Here is a 24,994-nt window from a genome sequence, read left to right on the forward strand (position 1 = left end):
TTTTCGGGGCACCTGGGTGGCTCAGTTGGTTGGACGACTGCCTTCGGCTGAGGTCATGATCCTGGAGTCCCAGGATCGAGTCCCGCATCGGGCTCCCAGCTCCATGGGGAGTCTGCTTCTCCCTCTGACCTTCTCCTCGCTCATGCTCTCTCTCACTGTCTTTCTCTCAAATAAATAAAGAAAATCTTAAAAAAAAATAAAAATAAAAATAAAGAACTCTTTTTCTATTCCCTCGGTTGAGTTCCCTCAGCATTGGGAGTGTACCCTTCTACTCTCTCAGCATTCCTGCATCTCCCCCAAAGTCAAACCTCCTTTGCCATCTACTCTGGGCAGAGTCATGGGCAAAAACAGGTTTCTTACCACCCTCCCAGGGGCAGATGGCAGGGTCAAGGGATATGGGGGGGGAGGTATCTTAACCCACTGGCAAATGTCTTCTACTTGGTTATCAGTCCCTCACAAAATTAATTGGCATCCCAAGGACAGGAAATTTATCTTCGCTATATCCCTTATACCTGGGAAAGTATCTGACATAAGGGTCAGTCAGAAAATGCTTAAAAAATGACTGAATCGCCTACATCTACTACCAGAAAAGTAAAGAACAACAACTAGATAAATCGTAGAAATCAACATCTGCCTACAACATGCCTGGGATAAGTACTGGTATTATTTAGGGTCGTAAGATTACAACTATTCATGCGTTGTCCCAATTCTCCATATCTTATCAGAAACGCATACTTGAGTTTCCCTTTCCTTCTATACACTGAGGGATGAAAAAGGAAAGACCATGCAGAACCACCTCTACAGCTCTGCATGGATGCCTTCTCAGTCTCTATGCAAGCAAGTATTAGGAAAACAACTTCTAAGGGAACTAGAAAAGAAATGACTTACATCGGGTGGTACTAAGATCTGAGAGGCTTGACTCTTTCGGGTCAACATGAACATTTCTGTTTCTGGTAGAATCTTCTCTACTGTGTCCATAACGTTCTTTCCACTCCTAAGACAGAAATGCAAATAAATATGTAACAGAGGAACTCACAGGCAGAAAGTAATTCATCAGTGCCAACAGACCATAGACCAATTTTATCAGAAATTCACCAGATAATCAATATGATTAGCACAGTACTGTGAAAATTTTCAAAAATAATTTTTGTCTCCGAACTTTTTTCCAAATGAAAATTTATAGACATGTTTGCTAGCTATAATTCACCTCTTTAGTTCTTCTGTTTAAAATGTCAAAACAACATGACAGCTACAACTGGCTTACCTTGACCACATAAAAGTTATGCGAATTAATAATTTATGAGATAACAAAATTCTCTCCAATATAAATAAACTACAAATATCAGAGACTTGAAAAATCACTTTCAAAAGCAAAAATTAAAGTTGTGTAAAAACATGGTTAGATAGGTATAATCAAACCATATGAAGTGGGATGCTACTCAGTCAATTCTTAGAACTGAAAGGAATCTTAGAGGGCACCTTGTTCAACCTCTCCTGACATGTAGGGTTTCATTCTAAAACAGCCATGCCATTGGCTCTCTTATTAGATGACATGGAAGTTTCTATTGCAAGCAGCCCATCACAGTTCTGATAAACTGAGGAAGATAGAAATTTTCACCGAGAGGTGAAATCTATCTCCAGTAACTTCCACTCTCTGGTTCTAATTATGTCTTCTGAAATAAAGAACAAAGCTCCTTTTTACACTGACATATATGAACACAACTATCATGTCTCCTTCTCTGAGTCTTCATTTCTCCAGTATAGATATACCCCAGTGTTGAAAATTTGTAGTAACTGTTGACTAAATTTTTCTAATTTTCTGCCTTTTCACTCTCTAGGAGGAAAGGACTGAAGAAAAATTGAAGAGGAATACAATTAATGTCATATGACCAAAAAAGTGTAACAATTTCAAAGCAATCAAAATGACTTTAATAGCAAGATTGCATGAATTTATTAATTCTCTTATTAAGTATTCACACAGCACTGACCTTAGGCAAGAAACTGCTAGATGATGGACACAAAGTAATTTAATACTAATGACTTTTTAGAACAGGTCTACACTGTTCCCACTGTTCTTTGGTCTTTAGCCAATTCTAAATGAGTAAAATTCTTATAATTACTTCACATTAGTCTTTAGGTTACAGCAAATTAACAAGTACTATACTTACTCTTCTTCGATTTTCACCTTCTTCTTGCCTTTGCCTTTTTCTCTTCTCTAGAGAGAGAAAAGTGATCTCAAATTTGGTATAACATGGTTTAATTAATTATGGAGTAACTGCAGTAAAGATATAGGCTATGACCAATTTCCTTTAAATTACTACAGTCAAAAGTAATAGGTTATTGTTGGAAAGGACCTTAGAGGTGAACTAATCCACAGAGAATACCTCCCATATTTTTGTTGGAGATGACCTTTAGGCCTTGTCTAACAATTTTAGTGAGGAAAAAGTTATTCCTCATGGTGATCTCAAATTCTGGATAACTTATTTTTCTCCGCCTTACCTTCAAAATGAAGTTGAGACTTCTTTCTGCATAAAAGTCCTTTCCCTTATTCTCTTCAGGCTAAAAACTCAGTTTTGTTTTTGGGGGGGGTTGTTTGTTTTTGTTTTTATTTTTGAATAAGATACATTCTACGACTGCATAGTTCTGGCTGTCCTTCTCTAAATACCTTCTAACTTATAAGTTCTACTCTTGAAATCTTACCCAGGACTGAATATGATACTTCAGATGAGATCTAATTAATGTTAAAGGCAGTAGAACCATTATATCAACTAGACCACACCTTTCTAGGATAGAATTTGAAGGATACAACAGCTTCTATTGAAGCTACAACATATTTTGGCTTACATTTAACTAATGATCACACAAAAGCTCCAGACCTACGTAGGGGAATGTCTAGGAACCAATGTCCCCACACTTGAGTTTTGTTTTCTTTTTTCCCTGCCATCACTCAAACACCAGGAATTTTGATACATTCAGGGATTTTGATACAATCAGGATTAGATTCTAGTGGAGGGCCATGTATTCTAACAGGATGTTAATGTTCATCACATTCTCAAACCCAGCCTTGGCCTGAATGATTTCCTGTGCAGTATCAAACCGATAATTCTTTCAACTCATGAATTTTATAGTTGTACTGAGCCTGGCAAAGCTCTTTCCACAAAAACACCAAAATGACTCCAATGCCATCCAAGAGCATTATTTAGTTAAGGATAGACTAAATTTCTGCTGCAGTATTTCTTAAAGAAGGCTGAAACCCCCATTTGTTTTCAAATTATTTTTGCTATGAAGATTGTACATAGATTTTTAGCTAAAAAACATTAATTTCTCTTTCTTTTAATATTTTTATTTATTTGACAGAGAGAGAGCATGCACCCAAGCAGGGGGAGCAACTGAGGGAGAGAGAGAAGCAGGCTTTCCATTGAACAGGGAGCCTGATATGGGGCTCGATCCCAGAACCCTGGGATCATGACCTGAGCCAAAGGCAGATGCTTAACCAACTGAGCCGCCCAAATGCCCCCCAAAACATTAATTTCTTAAGAGAGATTAAAAATTACAAATTATACAAACACTAATGTTGTATTTTGAGTCTTAGTGCTTTCCTTTCATTAATTTTAAAAGACAAATCTTACCTCGTCTGATTAATTCTTTTCCTTCATCAACCAAGTCTGATGTCATATCATTATCTCCCATGAACTGCTGGAAACCAAGTAGATTCAAACAACGGGTTCCCAAACTAATAAAAGTAGATTTTTTAAAAGACATGCATTATTTCTCATTGTAAATGTTTAGATAAAACATTCTTTAGTACTGTCACCCCAAAGAAGCCTATATTTTATTATTAGTTATCATAGCAAGTTACATAGTTATTCTTGTCTTTCTTCAAGAAGGACTTACTTCTCTTTCTAACTTTATATAGCAGGTACTTCCCTGACATGGTGTGCACCATACCCAGATTTCTTCCAAAAATAAACTGATTTGGGCCATTAGTATACCTTCAGAAAATTATTACACAATACAAAACAATGGCTATAATACAAATGCAACAGATTCTTCTCTTATATTCGAACAATTTTAATGCTGAAAATACACAGACAACCAGTATTCCCAAGTGTAAAATAATCTGGTTTAGAAAATATCAATTATGCAAGTTGATTTTCATGTTCAATTTTTTTTAATAACCTGAGAGCTAGTCAATTCCATTTAAATAACTTTAATTACACATTCAGAATTTATCACTGTATCTTATCTTATTATTTTATAATCACTATATCTTATCTTATTATTTTATATTATTTGGTATTTACTTTAAACCTCACTGTTGTATAGGACAAGAATACTCTGAAAATATGACGTGCAAGGAAAGAAGCAATGGCTGGATGGGCAGTATTCGTATTTGTTAAGGTCCTACTATATACATCAGCCAATTTACAGATACTCTCTTATTTTATTCTTACTGTAATCCTAAGAAATAATCACTTTACAGATAAGGAAACAAATGCCCAAGGGGTTAATTACTTGCTAATGATCATTTAGTAAGTTTTAAAGCTGGGATTTAAATCCAAGACAAAACAAAGACCAAGCTCTTTTTATTGCCTTAGTTTTCAGATGTTTTCACTGATGTACTCCTAATGGTATAAGCCTGAACATACACGTGGAGCAAGAGGGGGAGAGAGGAAGAAAGAGAAAGCAGGGAACGAATGTGTGTGGTTGTTGGGGTGGGTGGAGCTTGGGGTGGGCGCACGCTGGGAGGAAAGAAAACAATACAGCAGCTACAAGAAAGTGAAGGTCTTCCATTTTACATGACCAATATGTAAAAAATCTGACTGTGTAAATCTGATGATGTGGAAAAAAATCATAATGTATCTCCATGCTTTAATATACCATTTACCACTGAGCAACACTGGGGTTTGGGTAGATGGTCATGCCAATTCAGTGACTTTAAAAATTCCCTTACTATTTTCATCCTTGTGGGAATATGATACCCCAGGGTGAGAAACCCCAAACTGGATCCTTGACTGTGCGATGGTCATAACTTTTTCTAAAGTGTCAGAAAACAGCCTTATACTCTCCAGGCAGTTAAATCTGGATATTAACTCTGGGAATGGCTGCGTTGTTAGTAACATGGAATTAGTAGGGTGCCTGGGTGGCTCAGTTGGTTAAGAATCCAACTGACTCTTGATTTCAGCTCAGGTCACAACCGTAGGGTGGTGGGACCGAACCCCTCGCTGGGCTCTGTGCTCAGCAGGGGGTCTGCTCATGATTCTCTCCCTCCTCTCTCTCTCAGCCCCTCCCCCACCGTGAGTGTGTGCAAGCGCTCCCACTTTCTCTCTCTCTCAAAAAATGAATAAATAAATCTTAAAAACAAAACAAAACACGGGAATTGTCTAATTATGGTGGCATTTCAAAAGAAAATGAAACCTATGAAGAAAAGAAACCTATGAAGCAAGTTACCATTAAAGTGTCACTAAGGCAATTGCTTCATATGTCTCTATTAGAGTATCTATTTTGGGACATAATTTGAAAATTAAAGAATCTGGCCTTTCTTTTCCTGAAAGACAAACTGGCCCTCAAAGTTTATCCCATTTAACTCTAAAACAAAACCTTTAATGGATTAATAATTTTCCTTTTAGACGTAATAAATCTTTATATTTAAGATTTTATAGTTGATAAAGCACAATCCCACCCATCTATCCCTTGATCCATATAATAATCTACTAATGTAAGCAGAGATGCTAATCTTGCAAACATAACTACTAACATGTTAAGTCCTAAATCACACATCACAAGCACCTAATGTTTCATTACTAGTTTTGTAAACTTTAAAAATAAACTAAGTTTTGGACATGTGAAATACGGTCTCTTCCTTTACTACATCATTTTCACAATGATGACACATTTTCACAAACCTGTTGTCTTTTCTATCTTCAGAAAAAAACTTGAAAGTTAGATGTACTATCATCAGTTCATATTAACAGTTTTATTTTTTTTTTAAAGATTTTATTTATTTATTTGACAGAGAGAAATCACAAGTAGACGGAGAGGCAGGCAGAGAGAGAGAGAAGGAAGCAGGCTCCCCGCTGAGCAGAGAGCCCGATGCGGGACTCGATCCCAGGACCCTGAGATCATGACCTGAGCCGAAGGCAGCGGCTTAACCCACTGAGCCACCCAGGCGCCCCAACAGTTTTATTTTTAAATGTAATCTTTTATTTTACTCACAAGAAGGTAAATTATCTTATTATTTTATAATCAGAAAAAAATATTCAATAAAGAATTTATTTCAAATAATACTTGTCTGTTTACTCAATAGCTTCTTATTGAGTATACATATATTATCTGTAATAACTATATAACAGTATTAGAAGATATAAATGAAAAGTGATGAAAATCACTTTGATGAAACATTTTCATCAGAAAAACATACTGACTAACATCAACAAATTAATTTTTAGGGGCACCTGGATGGCTCAGCTGGTGAAGTGTCTGACTCTTGGTTTCTTTCAGTTCAGGTTGTGATCTCATGGGTCATGGGATCCAGCCCTGCCTCAGGCTCCACATTCAATGTCGAGTCTGCTTGGGATTCTCTCTTTCCTCTCCCTCTGCCCCTCCCCTACTCGCAGATGCTTGCACACTCTCTCTCTCTCTCAAATACATAAATAAATAAATATTTTTTTGAGTGGTCTTTCTGGCGTGTCACGGAGCACTGAAGCAGTCAGTGAAGAGGGCACACCCAGCACAGGATAAGGGCCCCTGACATGTGCAAGGAAGGAAGACAGGGTGTTAGAAACTAAGCACATCTGTCTTTACCTGCTTTTGAGTCAGACCCTAGCCAACAGTCAATCACTTTTTTCTAATCCTATAAAAAATAGTAGCCTGTGTCCTTTTCAGCCTTGTATGTACGGCCTAATTACAATTGCTCCCCATCTGATGTTTGGTGCTGGCGAAGGTCTGAGGCCCCTAGAAACCCAGCAATGACTACGGGGAAAACCCTAAGGCTCATTTATATTACTGGATAAAAGATGGGCATGGGGGTATTTTATAAGCTACACTGCCTGTCAGTGTTGAAGGCCAGGTCTTAGAGTTAACATTCTGTAATCAATCCTACCACTTTGTAGCCTAAATACTTGTAAAAGAATGACTATACTTCTCTTAAAAATACCTTCAGAAGGAGAGCCTGACTTCATCACTTAAACAAATCCTTTAAACTACATCTAGTACCCCCAAAGCCACAATAAAACAAACAACAGCCAAAACCTAACCAGTAAATATTTTTAAAAGTTTTAAGGAGAAAGGATATCCAGATTGGACAAGAGTAAGAGAAAAAAAAAAGTGATGTTAAGCTTCTTACCTAAAGTAAGTAGCAATGCAGAGAATTACCACCAACATGGGATAATATATGTAGAATCCATCTGCAATAAAGGATAAAACTTTCATGGAACCCATAATCTAAAGAGAAAAAAAAGAAGAAGAAGAAGAAGAAGAAGTTAAAGTCATATAGTTCTTTATTTTTCATTCCTTTCCACCATTAGAAAATTCACTCATAGGCAACCATATTAACAAATTTGGACTTCTCACAAAGTAGAAATAAAGCACTAACTGGACTGATTTTTAAGCTCTCATCACAAGAAAAAAAAACTTGGAAGTATATGAGGTAATGGATGTCAACTAAAGATACCGTGGCAATCATTTCAAGATAGATACGTATATCAAATCATTCTGCTGCACACCTTAAACTAATACAATGTTATACGTCAATTACATCTGAATTTGCTTATGTATTAAGGTTTTTACCTAATTAATATTTTGTGAATATTATTGAAAATTATCGAGTACTGAAGATGATAAATATAAAAGCTAATAATGAGGTCTACTGATACTGCTCGGCTGTACAACCTATGTGAACCAAAAAACTATTTTTTATAATAAAAGAGAGCAAAGTAATTTTTATCGTGTCATTAGTATTACATATACAACTTTTAAAAGAAAGTGTGATATTTAAAAAAAAAAAAGATCCTAATCACACTATAGAACTTCTCCGTTGGGATTTAAAAAAAATTCCACAATAATACATCTCATAGAGACAACGACTCTAAAAAAAACTGTGTTCTGACTGTACTTACAGATGTATAAGCAGTTGGCTGTGTATTCTGGTGAGAGATGGACGAGTCCATATGAGTCAAACCCAAGAAATTAAGACACAAAGGAGGAGTCAGGCGGCAAAATAACCTGTAGTAAGCGTTGATAAACAGAGTATATTAAAAATATGGTAGCAAAATTCATTTTATTATATTGAAATATAACTATTGTTTTCATCCTTCTGTATTGTATTTATCTTGAATTCTTAACGTGAACTGTCCTTACTTGAGAGATATTCTGAAAATCCTATTAATTGCATCTCCCTAAAACATCAACACCTAATGGCAAAGTTCCGGCTTGAGACTGCCTCCTTCGGTGGTGTTTACCACTGCTTTAGCCTCGGAACTTCTGGATGCACTTCTTCCAAGTCTTTCATCTGTGTAATCTGTCTCAGTATGACAAGGACAGCAATATCCTCAAGGGGAACTATACTCACAAAACAAAAGACCTGAAGTTGTATCAAAGTACACCACTCTGACAAGTTCAGGTACAAAGAACTGCGAGAGCTCAGTTTTGTCCAGCCTCTCAGTACTAGACTTGGAGAGTGGGGGGGAGAGGAAAATGGAGGATGTGAATACAAAGAGGCAGTATGAGGAGTTATTTTGTGTGATTGAACAATTCTGTATCTAGATTGTGGTGGTGGGTACATGAATCTACACAAGCACACACACACACACAGATGAAGGATAAAAATGGTGAGAACTGGGCGTCTGGGTGGCTCAGTGGGTTAAGCCTCTGCTTTTGGCTCAGGTCATGACCTCAGGGTCCTGGGATTGAGTCCCACACCGGGCTCTCTGCTTGGCGGGAGCCTGCTTCTTCCTCTATCTCTCTGCCTGCCTCTCTGCCTACTTGTGATCTCTCTCTGTCAAATAAATAAATAAAATATTTTTTTTAAATGGTGAGAACTAAATAAGGTGTATAATCTAATTAACAGTAACCTCTCGGTGTAAAATCCCTGCTTTTGATATTGTACAATGGTTATATAAAATGACTCCATTTGGGAAAGCTGGGTGAAGGTTAATAAGACTCTTTGTACTATACTTGCAACTTCCTATGACTCTATAATTATTTGGAGTAAAATGTAAAAGAAAAAAACCTTCAAGATGCTTCAGACATGGATTCCTCTGTGAACTTCTCAAGGTCCACCCTTTATAAATACCGTTATGACTGATTAAACAATAGGGACAAACAATAGCCCAAACTAGAGCTGTCACTCTACTCTCTTGCTAAATCTCTTAGCAAAGACTATTCTTGTTTATTTTCGTAAGCCCTTCATGATGCAGTTTGTTGCCATGGGATCTCGGAACTCTCTAGGTCTCACTTCACCTCTAAACTCTCAGATGGTCCTAGTATTTACTCATCTATTTATTGAATCTCTCATCTGCAAATCCAGGCTGTCTTTCCTTTCCTCCCTAACCTAGTAAGCCTGGATTTAGCTAGTAACCAGACATCTAACTAATGCTTAAACCTAATCAACGAGCTCACATAAACACAGGTGTCAGTGGAACACCCGTAAAGGACAAGAAATAAATGAGAGATCCAAAGAATGCGTGCAACGGAGTCAGTCCCATGTATCCAAATACCATTCCACTTACATGCCACTGAAAAGAAGGCTGTAAGCATCAGTCTGGTGATGTGAGGCCAAGTAATAATAGTTAAATACACGAATCCTGAACACAGTAGAATAAACACAGATGCTGAGAAAGAAGATGGAAAGGAAGCAAGCAATCTGAAAAACAAGCAAAACCAGTTTAAGACGAATGGACTCGAGCACTTTTGTATGTCCCCAAGCATTATCCTTTATTTCCAGCTAACATTTATTGACAGTCTAAAATTTAAACACAGTAACAGTTTTTCTTAACCACATAAGAAAATGAATTTATGAAAAAAAAAAATCTGCATCTCAACCCATTCAACATCCTGTTCATGAGTTTCAAATCTACCTCCTGAAGTGCGCCCGTTCTCCCTCTCCCTCGGCCATTCTCCCCATGAAGACTCTAAGTTATGTAGCTTCACTGGCATAAACAGGATCAAAGTATTCTTAGAAAAGAATTTTGCACTATTTTGTACCCTATCATCTCTCCTCAAACACAGTTGTAAGTTTTCATAGTCTGGGTAAATGGATGAAGCTTATTTTTGAAAGTCTGAATAGTAACACTGCAGGGAACTTCGCTGCTTTCCTCATTACTATAATATATAAAGAAAAAGACAATAGTTAAAAACTATACTATGAACTGACACACATTTATGACAGACATAAAATCAACTGACCTCGATATAAATATAGTTGTAAGTTTTTTCCGCCAGCTGTATGAAGACTGCAAAGAGGGATAAGACAGGTGTCGTGCTAAAGAATGTGCATTCTGACCACACAACAATCACAGAGAAGACGGACAAAACCACGGCAAGTATCCTATAAAACCATGGTCGCAAGAGACATTCCCAGTACCATTCTAGAAGAGAAAAGAAAAAGATGATTAGGAAAACTATAAAGAGGAACACAGTATTCATCCTGTTTCAAAATATTCCGTACAAGATACATAACTGCAAAGAGGAAAATACTAAGTTCATAGGGTAGGAACCCGGCAGATCTCCTCGTCACCCAATAATCACCAGGAATGCGACAAACTGACATCACGTGCCTCCGGTCATGGAACACTGAGAAGAACGCCATATAACTGCAGCAGTATTCCCACCAAAAAGGCAAAACTTGCATCCAACCAGAGGAAGTATCACACTCACATTCCGGGACACCCCATAAAACACAGGCCTAGAGTCTCCAAAAATACCAATGTCATAAAACAGAAAGAGGCACTGAGACTTTGGTCCAGATGAAAGGAAATTAAGGGAACATGACACCTGAATGCAATGCATGATCTGGGATTTTCAAGAAAGAATATTTTGGGACCACTTGCAAAATCTGATTAAGGTCTATAGATAACAGTTGTTATCAAAGTTCTTTTCCTGATTTGGTCATTGTATTTGGTTATAGAGGGAAATGTCTCTTATTTTAGAACATAGATGCTGAAACATTTAGGAGCAAAAAGTCATCATATTTGGATTCAACTCTGAAAAGATTAAGGAAAAATATATACACAGAGAGAAAGATAAAGCAAATGAATATGGTAAACCATTAACATATGGAGAATGTGGGTGAAGGATATACAAGAATTCTTTTTACTATTCTGGCAACTTTCAGTTCAGTCTGACTTTAGGTAAAAAATAAGACAAGAAAAAAAAGTTCCCCAAATTGAAAAGCTGTATTTTCAGTTCATTCACGGAGGTGTGGAGCTCTTGGCTCACACTCTAATAAATCTTTCAACCCTACTCTCCGCACAGTTCCTGGTGAGTTCAAGGTCCACACTGGTGATCCTTTTTTTCAGTACCCTGGGGGTCTTCTTTCACATCCTTGCCCTCCTGTCCTCCTGTGATCTCATCCTCCACTGTACCTTCACAGCTCAGTCCCACGGCCATCCCTAAACCTCTTACCGCCAATAACTCCTGCCCTTTTAATCTCATTACAGTGGTCCTGTTTCCAGGCAATATCTTCACCTAATATTCCAATTCCACTGACTGACCTTACCTGAACTAATACTCTATTCCTTCTCCACCTTTTGTATTGCCGCCTTAACACCTGGTATCCTATTGCTTTCTTTACCAGCTCCGATTCCACAATCTTTGAGGATAATTACTCTCCAACATTCCAATTTCTTTGCCCTCTCTTCTTCTCTGCCCTTGCTAGGTGAAACCACACCCTGGTTAGATCCAACCTTCTGGCTGCTCTGGGAGCTGCATCCTGCAGAAGACTGTTTTCACTCTAAATGTTTAATCCCCAGCTTCAGGTGGACCCCGAGCACTGGCAGACTAGCTTACTACAATTCACCAATCCTCTCCCACACCTTCTCTCCTTAGCAACTATTTTGGACCTTTTCTTCTTTCTTCAAATCTCCAAAATTTCTTCCCCTACACTCATTCTCAGCATTTCACTGAGAAGCTGGCAGAAGGGAGCTCCCCAAGTCCTCACCACTACCTCTTTTTACCTGCTCAGGTACATTTGTGCCTTACTTCCTAATCGAAGGGCATTCTCTGCGCTGTTCACTATTTTCCATTTCATCTCTCCTCCTCATGGACATCATCCCAGCCATTCTCTTCTCTCATTACATTTCCTCTAAGGTATCATTCCCAAATCATACGCTATAATTGATCTTGACCCTGCCATCCTCCTTCAGCTACCACCTCTTTTCTCTACTCCCATTTGTAAGCAAAACATTTTGAGAGTTTTCTATTCTCCCAGCTTCTAATGGCTCTTTAAACTCCAACTGGGCTTTCTTATTCCCTCCGCCTCCACATCACTTCTCTGAAATCTAGCAGTCAAGGCTTCATGGGCATGACAGTAGACCCATCCACATCTGGAAAGGTACTTTACATACCCCTTGCCGCAAGACACCCCACCATCCCGCTTTTCCTCCTACTTCACTGGCCACTTCCCATTTAGCCTTTTCCTGGTTCCTCTTCATGAAGCTGGAGTCTACCTTATGTTGTGCCTCAGCTTGGTCTTCAGAGTTTGTCTTCTCTCTCCCAATCACTTTGTTGATTTTATTCTGACCCAAGGCTCACCGATACACTGATGACACCCTGATTTATACTTGTAGACCAGACTTCTCCCCTGAACTCCCATTTCTACAGCCAACTACCTACTCAGCACCTTCTTCACACCTTTATGATTACATTACCTGTTTTTCTCACTCCATAAAGAGGAAGTTGTCTTTACATTTATTGACATATACCAAGTGCCCAACAACAGATAGCATATATGTTCTCAAATATTTGTTAAATGAATGAAAACAAGTATTTCTTTTATCCAATTAGAAAAGATCCTTGCTGAAGTTTTCCAAGATATGTTATGACCATTATGTCTTTGTACTCAAAACCAAACATGAGAAAGAGAATCAGGTGAACATAATTGTTATTTAGATAAATAAGGTAAATGGAAGTTCTAATACTATGACACTTTGGTATGTTTTCATTAAATTCTTCATATTAAATCTGATAATGTTTGAAGAGTGTCATAAATAATCATTAAAGAAAATGAAATAATTATGTCTACTTAGTGCAGGTCATGTAAATAGACCAACAGATACAAATAAAGAGGACTTCTTAGGGGAATAGTTTAGTAGTATATAAAGACTGAAGAAGGGACCCAAGCTTGTGATGTAAAATTGCTTAAAATTCTATTTTAAGTATATATTATGAATACATAATATTCCTGATGTATGCATATATTTTTGCATAGAATTTTGACTAACTTTGAAGTAAGAGTGCAAACTGACAGATTATCTGTTAATATAACCAATAATTTTAGAGGGGGATGTTTATCAGATATATAATATTACCACATGATATATGTCAAATAATACAAATACAATTTAACTCTGCACTGGTGAAAATATATACTTTTTTCCTTTAGAAAAAATTACCATTAAATTTTGAAATTTATGTCAAATTACATACCAACTGTAGGATTATAAAAATACTGGATAAATTTATTTTCTGGCTCTGGTGACTGGAAGGTGTGAACAAACTGATGAGTAGCACTAGTTTCATTTTTTGCTACATCTTCTAGATAAAACGCTTGCTCTAAAAGAATCCGCCACTGTACTTGCGTTCGACGGTGCCTCTGAACTGAATAAATCACCTATAAAAGAGAACGGAGGCGGGGGGAAGGGGGCAGGATATATCGGTCAGTGTTCTGATCCAACAGTGTTTCAGGAAGATGCTGGTTATCGCAACAATGGCAACGTGTTAGTGGCATTTGCTGGGTTGGGCCAAGGATGTTAATATTCTAGGATATATGTAACAATTCTGCCCAGTGAATAATTCTCCCTCCCCAAATACCAAGAGTACCCCTGTTGAGAAATACACAGTTAAAACACAGGATCAAAGCACAGAATCAAAGAAAGTTTCAAATATACATTTATTCCAAATTCCCTTTTTGTGGGCAGTAATCACAAAACTAAGATCTTAGCAAGCAAAAAAGCTATTAATAATAAAGTTACCTGCTTATGTAGTTTTACCAGACTCTTTTCACTTGGGTAGGTATTATGCTTTTCATCAAAATCTTCATAATCATCCATGTTCCTACCCATTTTTTCCTGATACTCTGTAGGGCACTAAAAGGGACAAGCAGATTTTAAAATTTCATTTGCAAAAAACTTAAAATTTTATTTTTACTATAAAATCTTCCAGTCCTGGGCATAGCTAATTTACTCAAAAACATATTCCTCCCTTACTGGCATCTCTAAACAGCCGGATTTTTAGTTGCTGACATTTCCTTCAAAATATTTCCGATGTATTGAGTATCTTCTTACCCCTATTAATATTAACCTTTATGATCAGATATACTTGCTATGGTAGGGTAAGGGAGCTAACCTACATGAAGCAACTAGTATTTGAAAGGATTAGGCTATGTAGGCATCTGATTAATTATTTTCCTACCTAAAATGAAGACAAATCACAACAAATCCAAGATGCTGAATGTTTAAAAGTGTGGTACAGAAAAACAAACACATATATGATTTGGAGTCATCTGCCCTATCAGTCATTCATTACTTACCTGAACTTGGGCAAGTTACTTAATCTCCCTGAATTGATCTCAAAAGATAGCAATGTAAGAGAAATGATGAGAGAACTTATTCTCATGACCATTATCTTAGCTGAAGGGAACACTAGCTAGTAATAGTATAATAGATTTAATGAGCAGCCCATTTTGGAATAATCATTTTGGAAATATATAAATAGCCCTAATTCAACCCCAATGCAGCAGAACCTTAATTGCATTGTTTCCTGTTAAATATCTGGGTTAAATATCTCATAGGGTCATTCAGTTTACAAAGTACCTCATATGTCATAAAATGGCACAAAGGAAGTGAGTGAAAGAGAACATTGAGGCCCTAGTTTATTAAGGAGATATGCCTGTAGTGACCACATTCAATGACACTTAGAAACTGTAAAGGTCCATCTCCATTGCTGAGTCATAGCAATTACTACACATCATTTACCATAACCTCTACATCTACATTTCAATGACAAATATTGCCAATAATTAAATGTCAAACTTATAATAACAACTGGAACAAATTCTAAGTGCAAATTACTACCGGTTTATGAGGATATGCTTAATTACCTTTTTAAGTATTGTATCCACACATTTTCTCAATGGGTGATTATACTTGATGCTTTCATTCACTTTGCGAACCTCCTATAAAAACAGTAAGAGGAGTAAAAATATTTCCATTTCTATACATCATACATTTCAAATGAGACTATTCTAGGTACTATATATGTTCTCACAAGTTTAATTCTAACCCAGACTACTCAGCATATACATGAAGCTCCATTCACTGAATAAAAGTTCTTAAGAACATAAGTAAAAATACATAGTTCTAGAATAGCAATACCTATACCCTGAGGTTTTTACTACTTTCTAAGATTTATTCCCTTATCATTTGCTTACTTGGCACACAAAGATGAGTAAACGTTATAAAAAAGTCATGAAGGACCAGAAAAACTGTGATGCTGTGCCCCTCCACCTTGCTTAGGAAGTTCAAATATCTCATTATCTAAAACACACTGAAGAAACCAGAGGAAGCAACAGGCAACAAATGTCACAAAACACCTCCTCCTTTCCAACGACTTATTTGTTCCACACTTGTTTATTAAGAACACGCTAGATGCCAGCAGTCACCACAATCCATGCGGGAGGGTGCGGTAGGAAGACATGATATTACAGGTCTTTAAAGACTGTCTGCTGGTGGTGTGGTAATAAGCAATTTAGTGAGTATGAAAGCTATAAAGGTATAAAGGGGGGGGTCGGGAGGGGAATCTTTAGAACCAGTAGTTCCCAAAGAAGAACAATATTCTATAATAGTAATGAATTTTTTTACACAAAGTGAGCACCACTGTTTTAGACAAAAGAAATGGCATGTTCAAGGGCTGGGAGGCAAGAGAACTGACCAGGGTATTAAAAAAAACATTCTGATTGTAGAGGAGAGAATGGCCCTATGGGATACAAAACTGGAGGTAGGGAACCCATCTGGCATATAGACAAAATTATGAAAAAAAAAATACACAGATAACAAAAAAAAATCACCTCCCTTAATATATGGAAAGTGCTTACAAATCAAGCGAAAATTAGGAAGACACATAAGAAATACTATTGGTCAATAAATGTCTGGAAAGCTAGTCAAGCTCACTAAAAACAACCACAAATTTTAAAAATAAGAACAGTTTTCTGGCAAAATTATATAGCCTCTTTGAGTGGTAAATTAGCAATACCCACCAAAATTTAAAATACGTAGACCTTATGAATAATCTGTACCAGTAGACATTGCTCCTGTTGAGAGCTTAGCTTAATGAGGAAAACAGACATTATTCATAAAGAAACGGTATGGAAAGCGCTGTGTAATCTAGCAGCGGAGGCCTTCTGATAAACTGATGACTTAAGCTGAGATACAAAGCAGGAGGAGTAAGGTCAGCCAACCAAAAGAGGGAGCAAGAATAATCCAAACGGCCTGTCTAAGGCTCCAAGCAGAAGTGCACAGGGAGTTTCAAGGAACCGAAACAAGTACAGTGTGACCGCGGGAAAGGAGGGTGAGCGCCTGAGCAGCACCCGATCAAGCCGAAGAAAAGCAAAGTGCTCCAGATGGCCTTAGTAACAGTTTACCGGAGGTCAGTGAGTGAGGCCTAAATGTGGGAATGACAGGAGAAGACCTGGGTTTTTAAAAGACGCTTGAATCATCACTGCATTACAGTTTTCTAGTATGAAATTGCCTTGAAGTTTTGTTGACTTGTTAGCACAACTCTGAATAGGAACCACATAGTCTGGTTATACATTGTACACAAAAATACTGTATCTTTCCTTAAAATTCTTAAGCTATATTATATAAAATTAAGTACTGAAATAGTTAACTATTGATATTTACTATACCTGTTATAAATTTAAGGTTCCTTTAAAAGTTCCTAACTTCTATGAAGTGTACAAAGTATTTGAAATATTGCTTATTTTCTTCATGTACCTTTAAGAGTAAAAGAGGGGAGCTAGTCAAAGTTCCCTAGATGACAATCATAATGTTGCACTGTTGAACAGATTCGCACCGAATCTTTGGTGGTTGGAAGATGGAGGGGACATCTCATGAAGCTGAACAGCCAACAGGAAGTCGTGCTAATCGTCTGGAAATTCTGATGGACCAACACATGACCACAGGGTAAAGCCCACCAATGTGCTAACAGCAGCAGCAACCAACCAACCATGACTGGCCGTAAGGTTTAAACTTGCATACCTCCATGACATCTTCTAAATTCTCTTCTGCATCTGCTTTCTCTGTCATCAGTTTGGCAGCCTTAAAATACGTTTTCATAAGTAGATAACCTCTTTTTGCTCCATTCCAGTAAGACCGAGGAATTTCTACCAAACCATACCCTAGCAACAACACGAGAAGGAACAGGCCCCACGTATTTGCAGCAGCTATCCCAATTGTCTGAAGCTGGTTCCTAAGAGAAAACATACACAGATAGTGTGACAGATAAATTTTTCCAACAAAATGTAACATAAGACTAACCAGCATTAAATGATTTTTTGAGAAAACGGCCCTAAAGGATGGCTAGGGTTTGATATGAAAAAAATTGTATCTTCCAAGCCTCAGCTACTCTTTTAGCAACAGCCAAAAGATAATCTGTGTGTTTTAAGGGGAAGTAAGAGCGTGACTGCAGAAATAGACTTTAACACAGGAAACTCTGCTTCCATTATAGTTAAAATTAGAATGTAGGATAATTCCTGGCAAAAAATATATGTATTTTGTTCAAAGAAAAGATACTTTTTTTCATTAGGGGCTACCTTATTCACCATTAAACAATAGAAGGCTGAAAAAATTTTAAAGCCTAAAAATTTTTTAACTTGCTTTGAGGCACACCTACACAAACCTCAGGAATGCAATAGTGAGAATTATCACTTCTGCTCTATTCCTAATTTCTGAGATCTCTTCATATGTATTATATAGATCACAAGCATAATATAGATTTCAATTTTATTATTATGTCTGAATCTAAGGTCAGAGAGAAATATGCCCTCAAACTACAGTCAGAACAAAAGAAAAAAATATTCTCAAGTTCTGAGGCACTTAGGTGGCTTAGGCAGTTAGCGTCTGACTCTTGGTTTCTGCTCAGGTCATGATCTCAGGGTTGTAAGATCGGGCTCCACATGGGGCTCTGGCTCAGCATGGAGTCAGCTTGAGATTCTGTCTGAAGTCAGTTTGAGATTCTGTCTTTCCCTCTCCCTCTGCCCACCTCCCTCTCAAGTTTCTGTGCGTACTTGCTCACTCGCTCTCTAAAATAAATCAATAAATCTTAAAAAAGAAATACTCATAAGTTCCAATGAAAAAGAAAACTAGTTATTTTGTCATATACAAAATCATACACCTGAACCTATATATTGCATACACCATACACCTGAACACTGTATGTTAACTAACTGGAATTTAAATAAAAACTTTAAAAAATTCATAAGGGTTAACACAGAGCTATTAGATAAAGCATTAGTTCTTCATCCAATAGCTATATTTAAATATATTATTCCATTTTTTCTTCTTAGTAATAGAGATTACTTAGATTTTCTTTTTGGGGAATCTATAAAACACATGACTTAATATGTTTATCAATGAAATGTCTGTTTATCAGCATATGTGAGATAAAAATAAATTATAAAAAATGCAAATACACACAGAAACAATGTTAAGAAGACAACTTTTCTTACCATTCTAAGTGTAAATGTGGGTTTACAGCTACATAAATTAAAAATGCTCCAAAAATCAGCAAATAGGTGCCATAATAGATTGCATTCTCGATCAGTGCAGTTTTGATCTTTCCAGTGATGGAAAACCCTCCTGATCTTGCATATGACTGCATGAAAGGCAACAGAATCCTAGATAGTTGGAAAAAATATGATTAAAGAAACAGCTGATATGTCTGTTTAACCTCAAAATAGCAGGATTATGTGAACCTCAATTTCAATGCGCAGTTTTCATAAATAGGTATGATTTTTAATAATCATTAATAACATGAACTCTAATAGATGACTGAATATTTTTGTAATATTAAATTTTGGAGAAAGCAAAGCACATTTCTGGGAGCAAAACAGGTCATAATATACAGTACAACAGTATAAGGGACTTACAATGAATCTTTAAAAAAAAGGCTTTGAAGTCTTGACTTTGGACTATTCAGACAATGAGGAATCTTTTTCTTTATAGGGGACATGATCAAATTGAAGTCTTCTATAAACTGATAAGGCTTCGGCAGGAAGAATGGATTGAAAGGGAACAAAACGAGGACTATGTGGGAGAGGGTAAGGGGTGGAGATGTGATAAGAACCAGAAGGGGCGAAGACTGGCTGTGAATACACGGATTTGAAGTACTTAGGACACATCTCAAAGGAGCTGAAAAACAATCTGAGGGTTTTGAAGGGGCAGGGGGTGGGAAGTTGGGCCAGGCTGGTGGTGGGTATTGCGGAGGACATGTATTGCAAGAAGCACTGGGTGTGGTGCATAAATAATGAATTCTAGTACACTGAAAAGTAATTTAAAAAATTAAAAACATTTTTTAAAAAGGAGCTACACAGGAAGTAGTTGGCTATCCAGCTTCAGAATTCAGGAGAGAAGAGTGGAAACACAGATAAATTCAGGAGTCCTCACCACATCAGTGGTACTGACATGACACTTGTAGATGACATTTAGAAGGGTGAATATGTAGAAGGAGAAGGAAAGAGCTGAGGCTGAGCCCGGAGAAAAATTATCTTTTAAAGGACAGGGAGAGAAACAGGAGGAGAAGAAGCCAGCAAGGGAGACAGAAAGAACAGCCGAGAAGGATGGAGAAAACAAAGCATATGGAGGAGAAAACAGGAGAAGGAAGTATTTCGAAGTAGAGAGAGAAAACAATAATTAAATGCTGCCAAGAGGTCAAGTCAATGAAGACTTGTGTGTGAGAGGGAAGTGGGGCTAGAAAACAGGCTTCAATGGGTTGAAGAAAGAGTGAACAATGGGTAAACGAAGACAGTACATGTAGACAATTCATTTGAGAAGTTTGGCTGGATAGGATAAACTGTGGCACGGTCATATCAAAGAAGATTTTTCAGAAATGAAAAAGAATACTGATACACACAATACAACACAGAGGAAACTTCCAAATTTGTGAGCCCCAAAAGAGATGCAGAAAAACACATACCATACAACTCTGCATTTACAAAGCCCCAATTGGCAAAGCTAACCTATAGGGATGGATGTCAGAATCATGGCTACACATGGGAGGATATGCCTGGGAGAGGCTATGAGGGAAGCTTCTAGATGTAGCATAAACATTGTTAATGTTCTATAATATCATCTGAGTGCTGGCTATCCAGGTGTATTCACTTTGAAAAAAGTGAAACTAAACACAACCTGTCACCTTTCTGTACCAATTTTTACTTCAATAAAGTCTCCCTCCAAAAATTAAGCTGTGATGAGTAGATCGATGAGGTTAGAAGCCAGGAAGTTGGAAAGGGTTGCATTTGAGAGATTTTTTTGGCTTTTTCTTTCTTTTTCTAAAAGGATGAGAGAACTCTGTATTCTTTTTGAAATGGGACGCTGCGAGTATAGGTAACAAGAGCTGAAGGAGATGGGTCCATTTCAGGAAGATGGATTTCACTCTGAAGTCACTTTGAGAGTGACTCATTCTTTGAGAGGAAGGGAAGAGGTTGGGTTGGTAGGTGTGCTGGTGAGAGGCTGAAAGAGCTGGCATCCGATGACTTCTAATTTCACTGTGAAGTAGAAAGCAAAGTTCTCTGCAAAGGGAACAGGTGATTGATTCTAGGACATAAAGCAGAGAGAAAGAGCCACAAAGAGAATAGCAGAGGTCTAAAGTCTTACTATAGAGAAGGAAGAGCAAGAGGACTAGAGACACAAAGGAGGAAAGTCGGGCAATGCTGAGGGCCCAGATGAGTTCAATGAACATGAATTTACAGGGGCACTACTCTACTCTACTGTGTGATTTTTCTCTTGTGATGTTCAGTAGCTTCAGTTTTAGAGCTTAGTTGCCTGCAGACTATCTGAAATGCTCAGTACATAGTGAATAATGTGCTTGGAGCACAGCAGAAAGACAAAGTTTCGGTGCACCTGGGTGGCTCAGTTGGTTAAGCCTCTAACTCTTGATTTTGGCTCAAGTCATGATCTTGGGGTCATGAGATGAGGCCCCACCATAGGCTCCATGCTGGGAATCTTAGGATTCTCTCTCTCCCTGTCCCTCTGCTTCACCCACCACCCCCTCTCTTAAACAAGCAAACAAAAAGACAAAGCTGTAATGGGTGGAAACACTGGGAATACATCGGTGGCTACAGCTAAAATTAGAGCTATACAGGAAGGGTCAGGTAACAAGATGACCAAAGATGAGATCCTAGGGAACACCAACATTTAGGAAATGGGCCACAAAAATAGAACCCGTGAAGAGAATTCAGCAGGTTGGGCTAAGCAGACAGAAAACCGGGAGACAATGATGACCTTAGCAAGAGCAGATTCATATAAAACTGGGAAGAAGACTGAATTGAAGAAGGTCAAGAGAGAAGGCAATAACTAGAGAGGAATGGTGGCAGCAAAAATTTTTTCTTTCTGTTCTCTAGTTCTTGTTTGTCTGGTTTTTTTTCCTTTTCTTTCAAGATGGGAGAGAACCAAATGAGCAGAAAATAGAATATACAAATTTAAGCGGCCCCTGGGTGGCTCAGTGGATTAAAGCCTCTGCCTCTGGCTCAGGTCATCAGGCTCTCTGCTCAGCAGGGAGTCTGCTTCCCCCCCCCCCCCCATCACTGCTAGCCTCTCTGCCTACTTGGGATCTCTGTCAAATAAATAAATAAAATCTTAAAAAAAAAAAAAAAGAATACACAGATTTAAGAAAAAAATAAGTAACATTTGAATAAATTCTAAAATATGAGGATTCATGAAGAAAACATAATCTTTTTTTTTAACTTTAGCCAAAATTTTAAACATTTTTTTAATCCTTCACTGCCACTTACCATGTCAAAAATTGTGATGTCCAATACACTACCCTCCAGAAAATTGGCATGATTCCATCAGGAATGTAACTCCATGGCTTGAAACATGGATGTTGGCTGTTTAATAACAATTTAAAGCCAATTAATAAATGATGACTACTGAAATTACACAATTAATTTGTGCATGGCAAAGTTCATTTACATTAGATGTTAAATTACTGATTCTAACTTTTAAAATTTCATAGAAAACTTGTAATTCAAAGCTGACTATCAAACTAAAAAAACACACAGAAAGGAAACAAAACAGTTTGTTCTAGAAGAGGAATGCCATTTATATTTTCAACTTTCAGTATATTTTTAATTCTTGAGCAATAAGAAGACATAATGTTCACCTAATAGAAAATGTGACGGTCTTTAAAAGTGACAGTCTTTAAAAGTGAATGCATCATGAAACTAAATCTCTGATTTGATTGCCTTTAAAATACATACCCCCTAAAAAAAAGAAAAACAAAATAAAATAAAGAAAAAATAAATAAATAAAATACACACCCCATTTGTGGGTTGGTTATTTCTTAGGGAGGAGGGAAAAGGGAGGCCAAAGACATTAGGTGATTAACTTCTGAAACTAGAGCCCTAAAAATCAGTCACTGTAGCATAGCTCCTATGGAGAGAGATACCAGCATTTGTATAATTCTGTTTGAATTTTCTGAAGATATGTGTATCTGACCATAGATTCTTTCATTAATATCGTAAGGATATCATTTAGTCCAGGAACTTCCAGCAATTCACAATTGTTACTGATCTATATCCAATTTTTAATGTGCTTTAAAGGATAGTAACATCTACATTTCAAATTTACCCTTATTCAGGTTCAAAAAATAATAATAATAAAAGATGCATGAAGAAAAATGCACATATCACTTAAAGCACTGGTAAAATGATAAAATAGTCAACATTTCTCAAACTTTTTTACTTGGAAGTTTGATATGAATTTAACATAACCTTTCATAATTTAGCTTTGTTTATTCTCAGTTTAAAACTATAAATGATTTTGGGGTGCCTGGCTGGGTCAGCTGGTAGTGCCACTCTTGATCTTCAGGCTGTGAGTTTGAGTCCTATGTTGGGTATAGAGATTATTTAAAAATAAAATCTTTAAGAAAGTAAAAATTAAAAAAAGCAATAATGATTTCAAAGGGTGCACAATATGAAAGGAACATCCTACATACAGAATAATCTCCCTACCCTTTATTCAACCTTGTAAATAAGGCAAAAGAGAAAATGAATGTCCCGTTTTTTCAGACCAGAGAGTGGCTGACAAGAAAAATAGCCCCTGGAAGTCACATTCTTAGTAAGAGCTAGAACGAGGGCTATCTCTTAGTAAGAGGTCTTCTAGAACTTTCTCCTTAACATCTACTAAAAGGCCTTGTGTACCAATAAATACTCAAAATGTATTTAAGATTTAAATTTAGATAGAACACAATGTAATTAAAAGTCTATTAGCACAGGACAGAACTGGAGTAACTGGAGTAGGGGGGATGAGCAGAGAATGAGGATCAACTTTTATAAAATCCAAATGGTAAGAACTGACAATGTTAAAGCAATTTTTCTCATCTACCCTAGTTTTAAAAACAAACAAACAAACAAACAAACAGGAAGCAAATACCTGGGACCTGGGGTAGCAGTTGCGTATAAGCCCGTGATGTTGCTATTCTCAGGAGGGCTGGAGTTTGCAGCAGCATGCTTGCACCGGTTGTATATGGTCTAAATCAATGAACACATGGTTTAAAAATGAAAACCAGAAGGTTGTCAAGTACTTAAGGGATATGGGAAGGTATCAACCCACCCACCAATTACCTTCCTGGCTGTAATTTTTAATGATCAAATTCCTATAGTAAGATTGAAATACAAAATATTCAGTATAACCTTATATACTTTAGCTATCTTAAGAACTAACATATCTCAAATATGCTATATGATTACAGTTGCCTCTGGATTGCAAAACTCAGTTTCACCTCTTACCGTACTAACATCCAGAGGCAGTATGAAGACGATAAGAAAGCAGAGATACCAAGCTAGCAGTGTTCCGACAATTACAAGTCTGTGCTGTTTCTTGAAATCTCCATATCGATGAAGTAGGAATAATGCCAGAAAAAAGACAAAAACAATCTCGAGTCCCAGAGCTGCACCACTCATTATTGAATGTTCACTCTGACTAACCGAAGTCACTCATGTACAGATCTGGGTCATATCTGTAAACTGGAAAAGAAAAAAAAAAAAAGGCAGCATTAACAAAGGAAATAACCACTTGGAAGTGTCCTAAAAATTTGCTTATTAATGTATTAATAAGTTCTTTGGAAAATTGTTAGGCTTTTACATTGAACTACAAATAAAAGGAAAAGGATAATTCCTATTCTCAAATACACATCTTATTTTTTTAAAGCCGATTTTAAAACTTTCACGTAAACTATATCTTCAGGAAAAAAGTTAACTTAATGAAAATTACACTACTTCTAAAAATATTATAATATAAGTATACTATATGAGAATAGTTTTAATGGTGTCATTTGGAGTTTGTTCCTTAGGTTATAAGTCCCAACAGAGATTTTATATAAATACACTACTGACTAGATCCTAGAAAATTAGGTATTTTTAAAATAAAGTTTTCTAAGTCATCCATAACCCATTACTTAAAATATTCCAAAGGAGGGAGAGAAAGCATGAAAAAGAGCATTTGAAAGTAACATTTCCTTTGTTTGAAACAGTTTTATTTTTTGGTGATAATCTTGTCTAACA

General features: G+C 37.0%; 1 protein-coding gene across 4 annotated transcripts in view; it reads right to left on the bottom strand.

The window, feature by feature from the left end:
• LMBRD2 (LMBR1 domain containing 2) overlaps positions 1–24,994 on the bottom strand; it is a 43,432-nt gene that overhangs the window by 8,744 nt on the left and 9,694 nt on the right. For all 4 annotated transcript variants that reach the window (XM_004738015.3, XM_004738014.3, XM_004738017.3 and 1 more), the window contains exons 2-16: positions 24,221–24,457; positions 23,865–23,962; positions 22,223–22,318; positions 18,941–19,108; positions 17,472–17,682; positions 15,317–15,391; positions 14,190–14,303; positions 13,645–13,828; positions 10,405–10,586; positions 9,729–9,862; positions 8,118–8,223; positions 7,346–7,443; positions 3,630–3,733; positions 2,169–2,215; positions 889–994 (exon numbers count right to left, since the gene is read on the bottom strand). In XM_004738015.3, the coding sequence (XP_004738072.1) occupies positions 889–994; positions 2,169–2,215; positions 3,630–3,733; positions 7,346–7,443; positions 8,118–8,223; positions 9,729–9,862; positions 10,405–10,586; positions 13,645–13,828; positions 14,190–14,303; positions 15,317–15,391; positions 17,472–17,682; positions 18,941–19,108; positions 22,223–22,318; positions 23,865–23,962; positions 24,221–24,394 (1,897 nt within the window). In that variant the 5' untranslated portion in view covers positions 24,395–24,457. The remainder of the gene's footprint in view (positions 1–888; positions 995–2,168; positions 2,216–3,629; positions 3,734–7,345; positions 7,444–8,117; positions 8,224–9,728; positions 9,863–10,404; positions 10,587–13,644; positions 13,829–14,189; positions 14,304–15,316; positions 15,392–17,471; positions 17,683–18,940; positions 19,109–22,222; positions 22,319–23,864; positions 23,963–24,220; positions 24,458–24,994) is intronic.

Source organism: Mustela putorius, unplaced genomic scaffold (assembly GCF_011764305.1).
Source record: "Mustela putorius furo isolate JIRA1106 unplaced genomic scaffold, ASM1176430v1.1 tig00000407_pilon_pilon_pilon, whole genome shotgun sequence".
Classification (NCBI taxonomy): domain Eukaryota; kingdom Metazoa; phylum Chordata; class Mammalia; order Carnivora; family Mustelidae; genus Mustela; species Mustela putorius.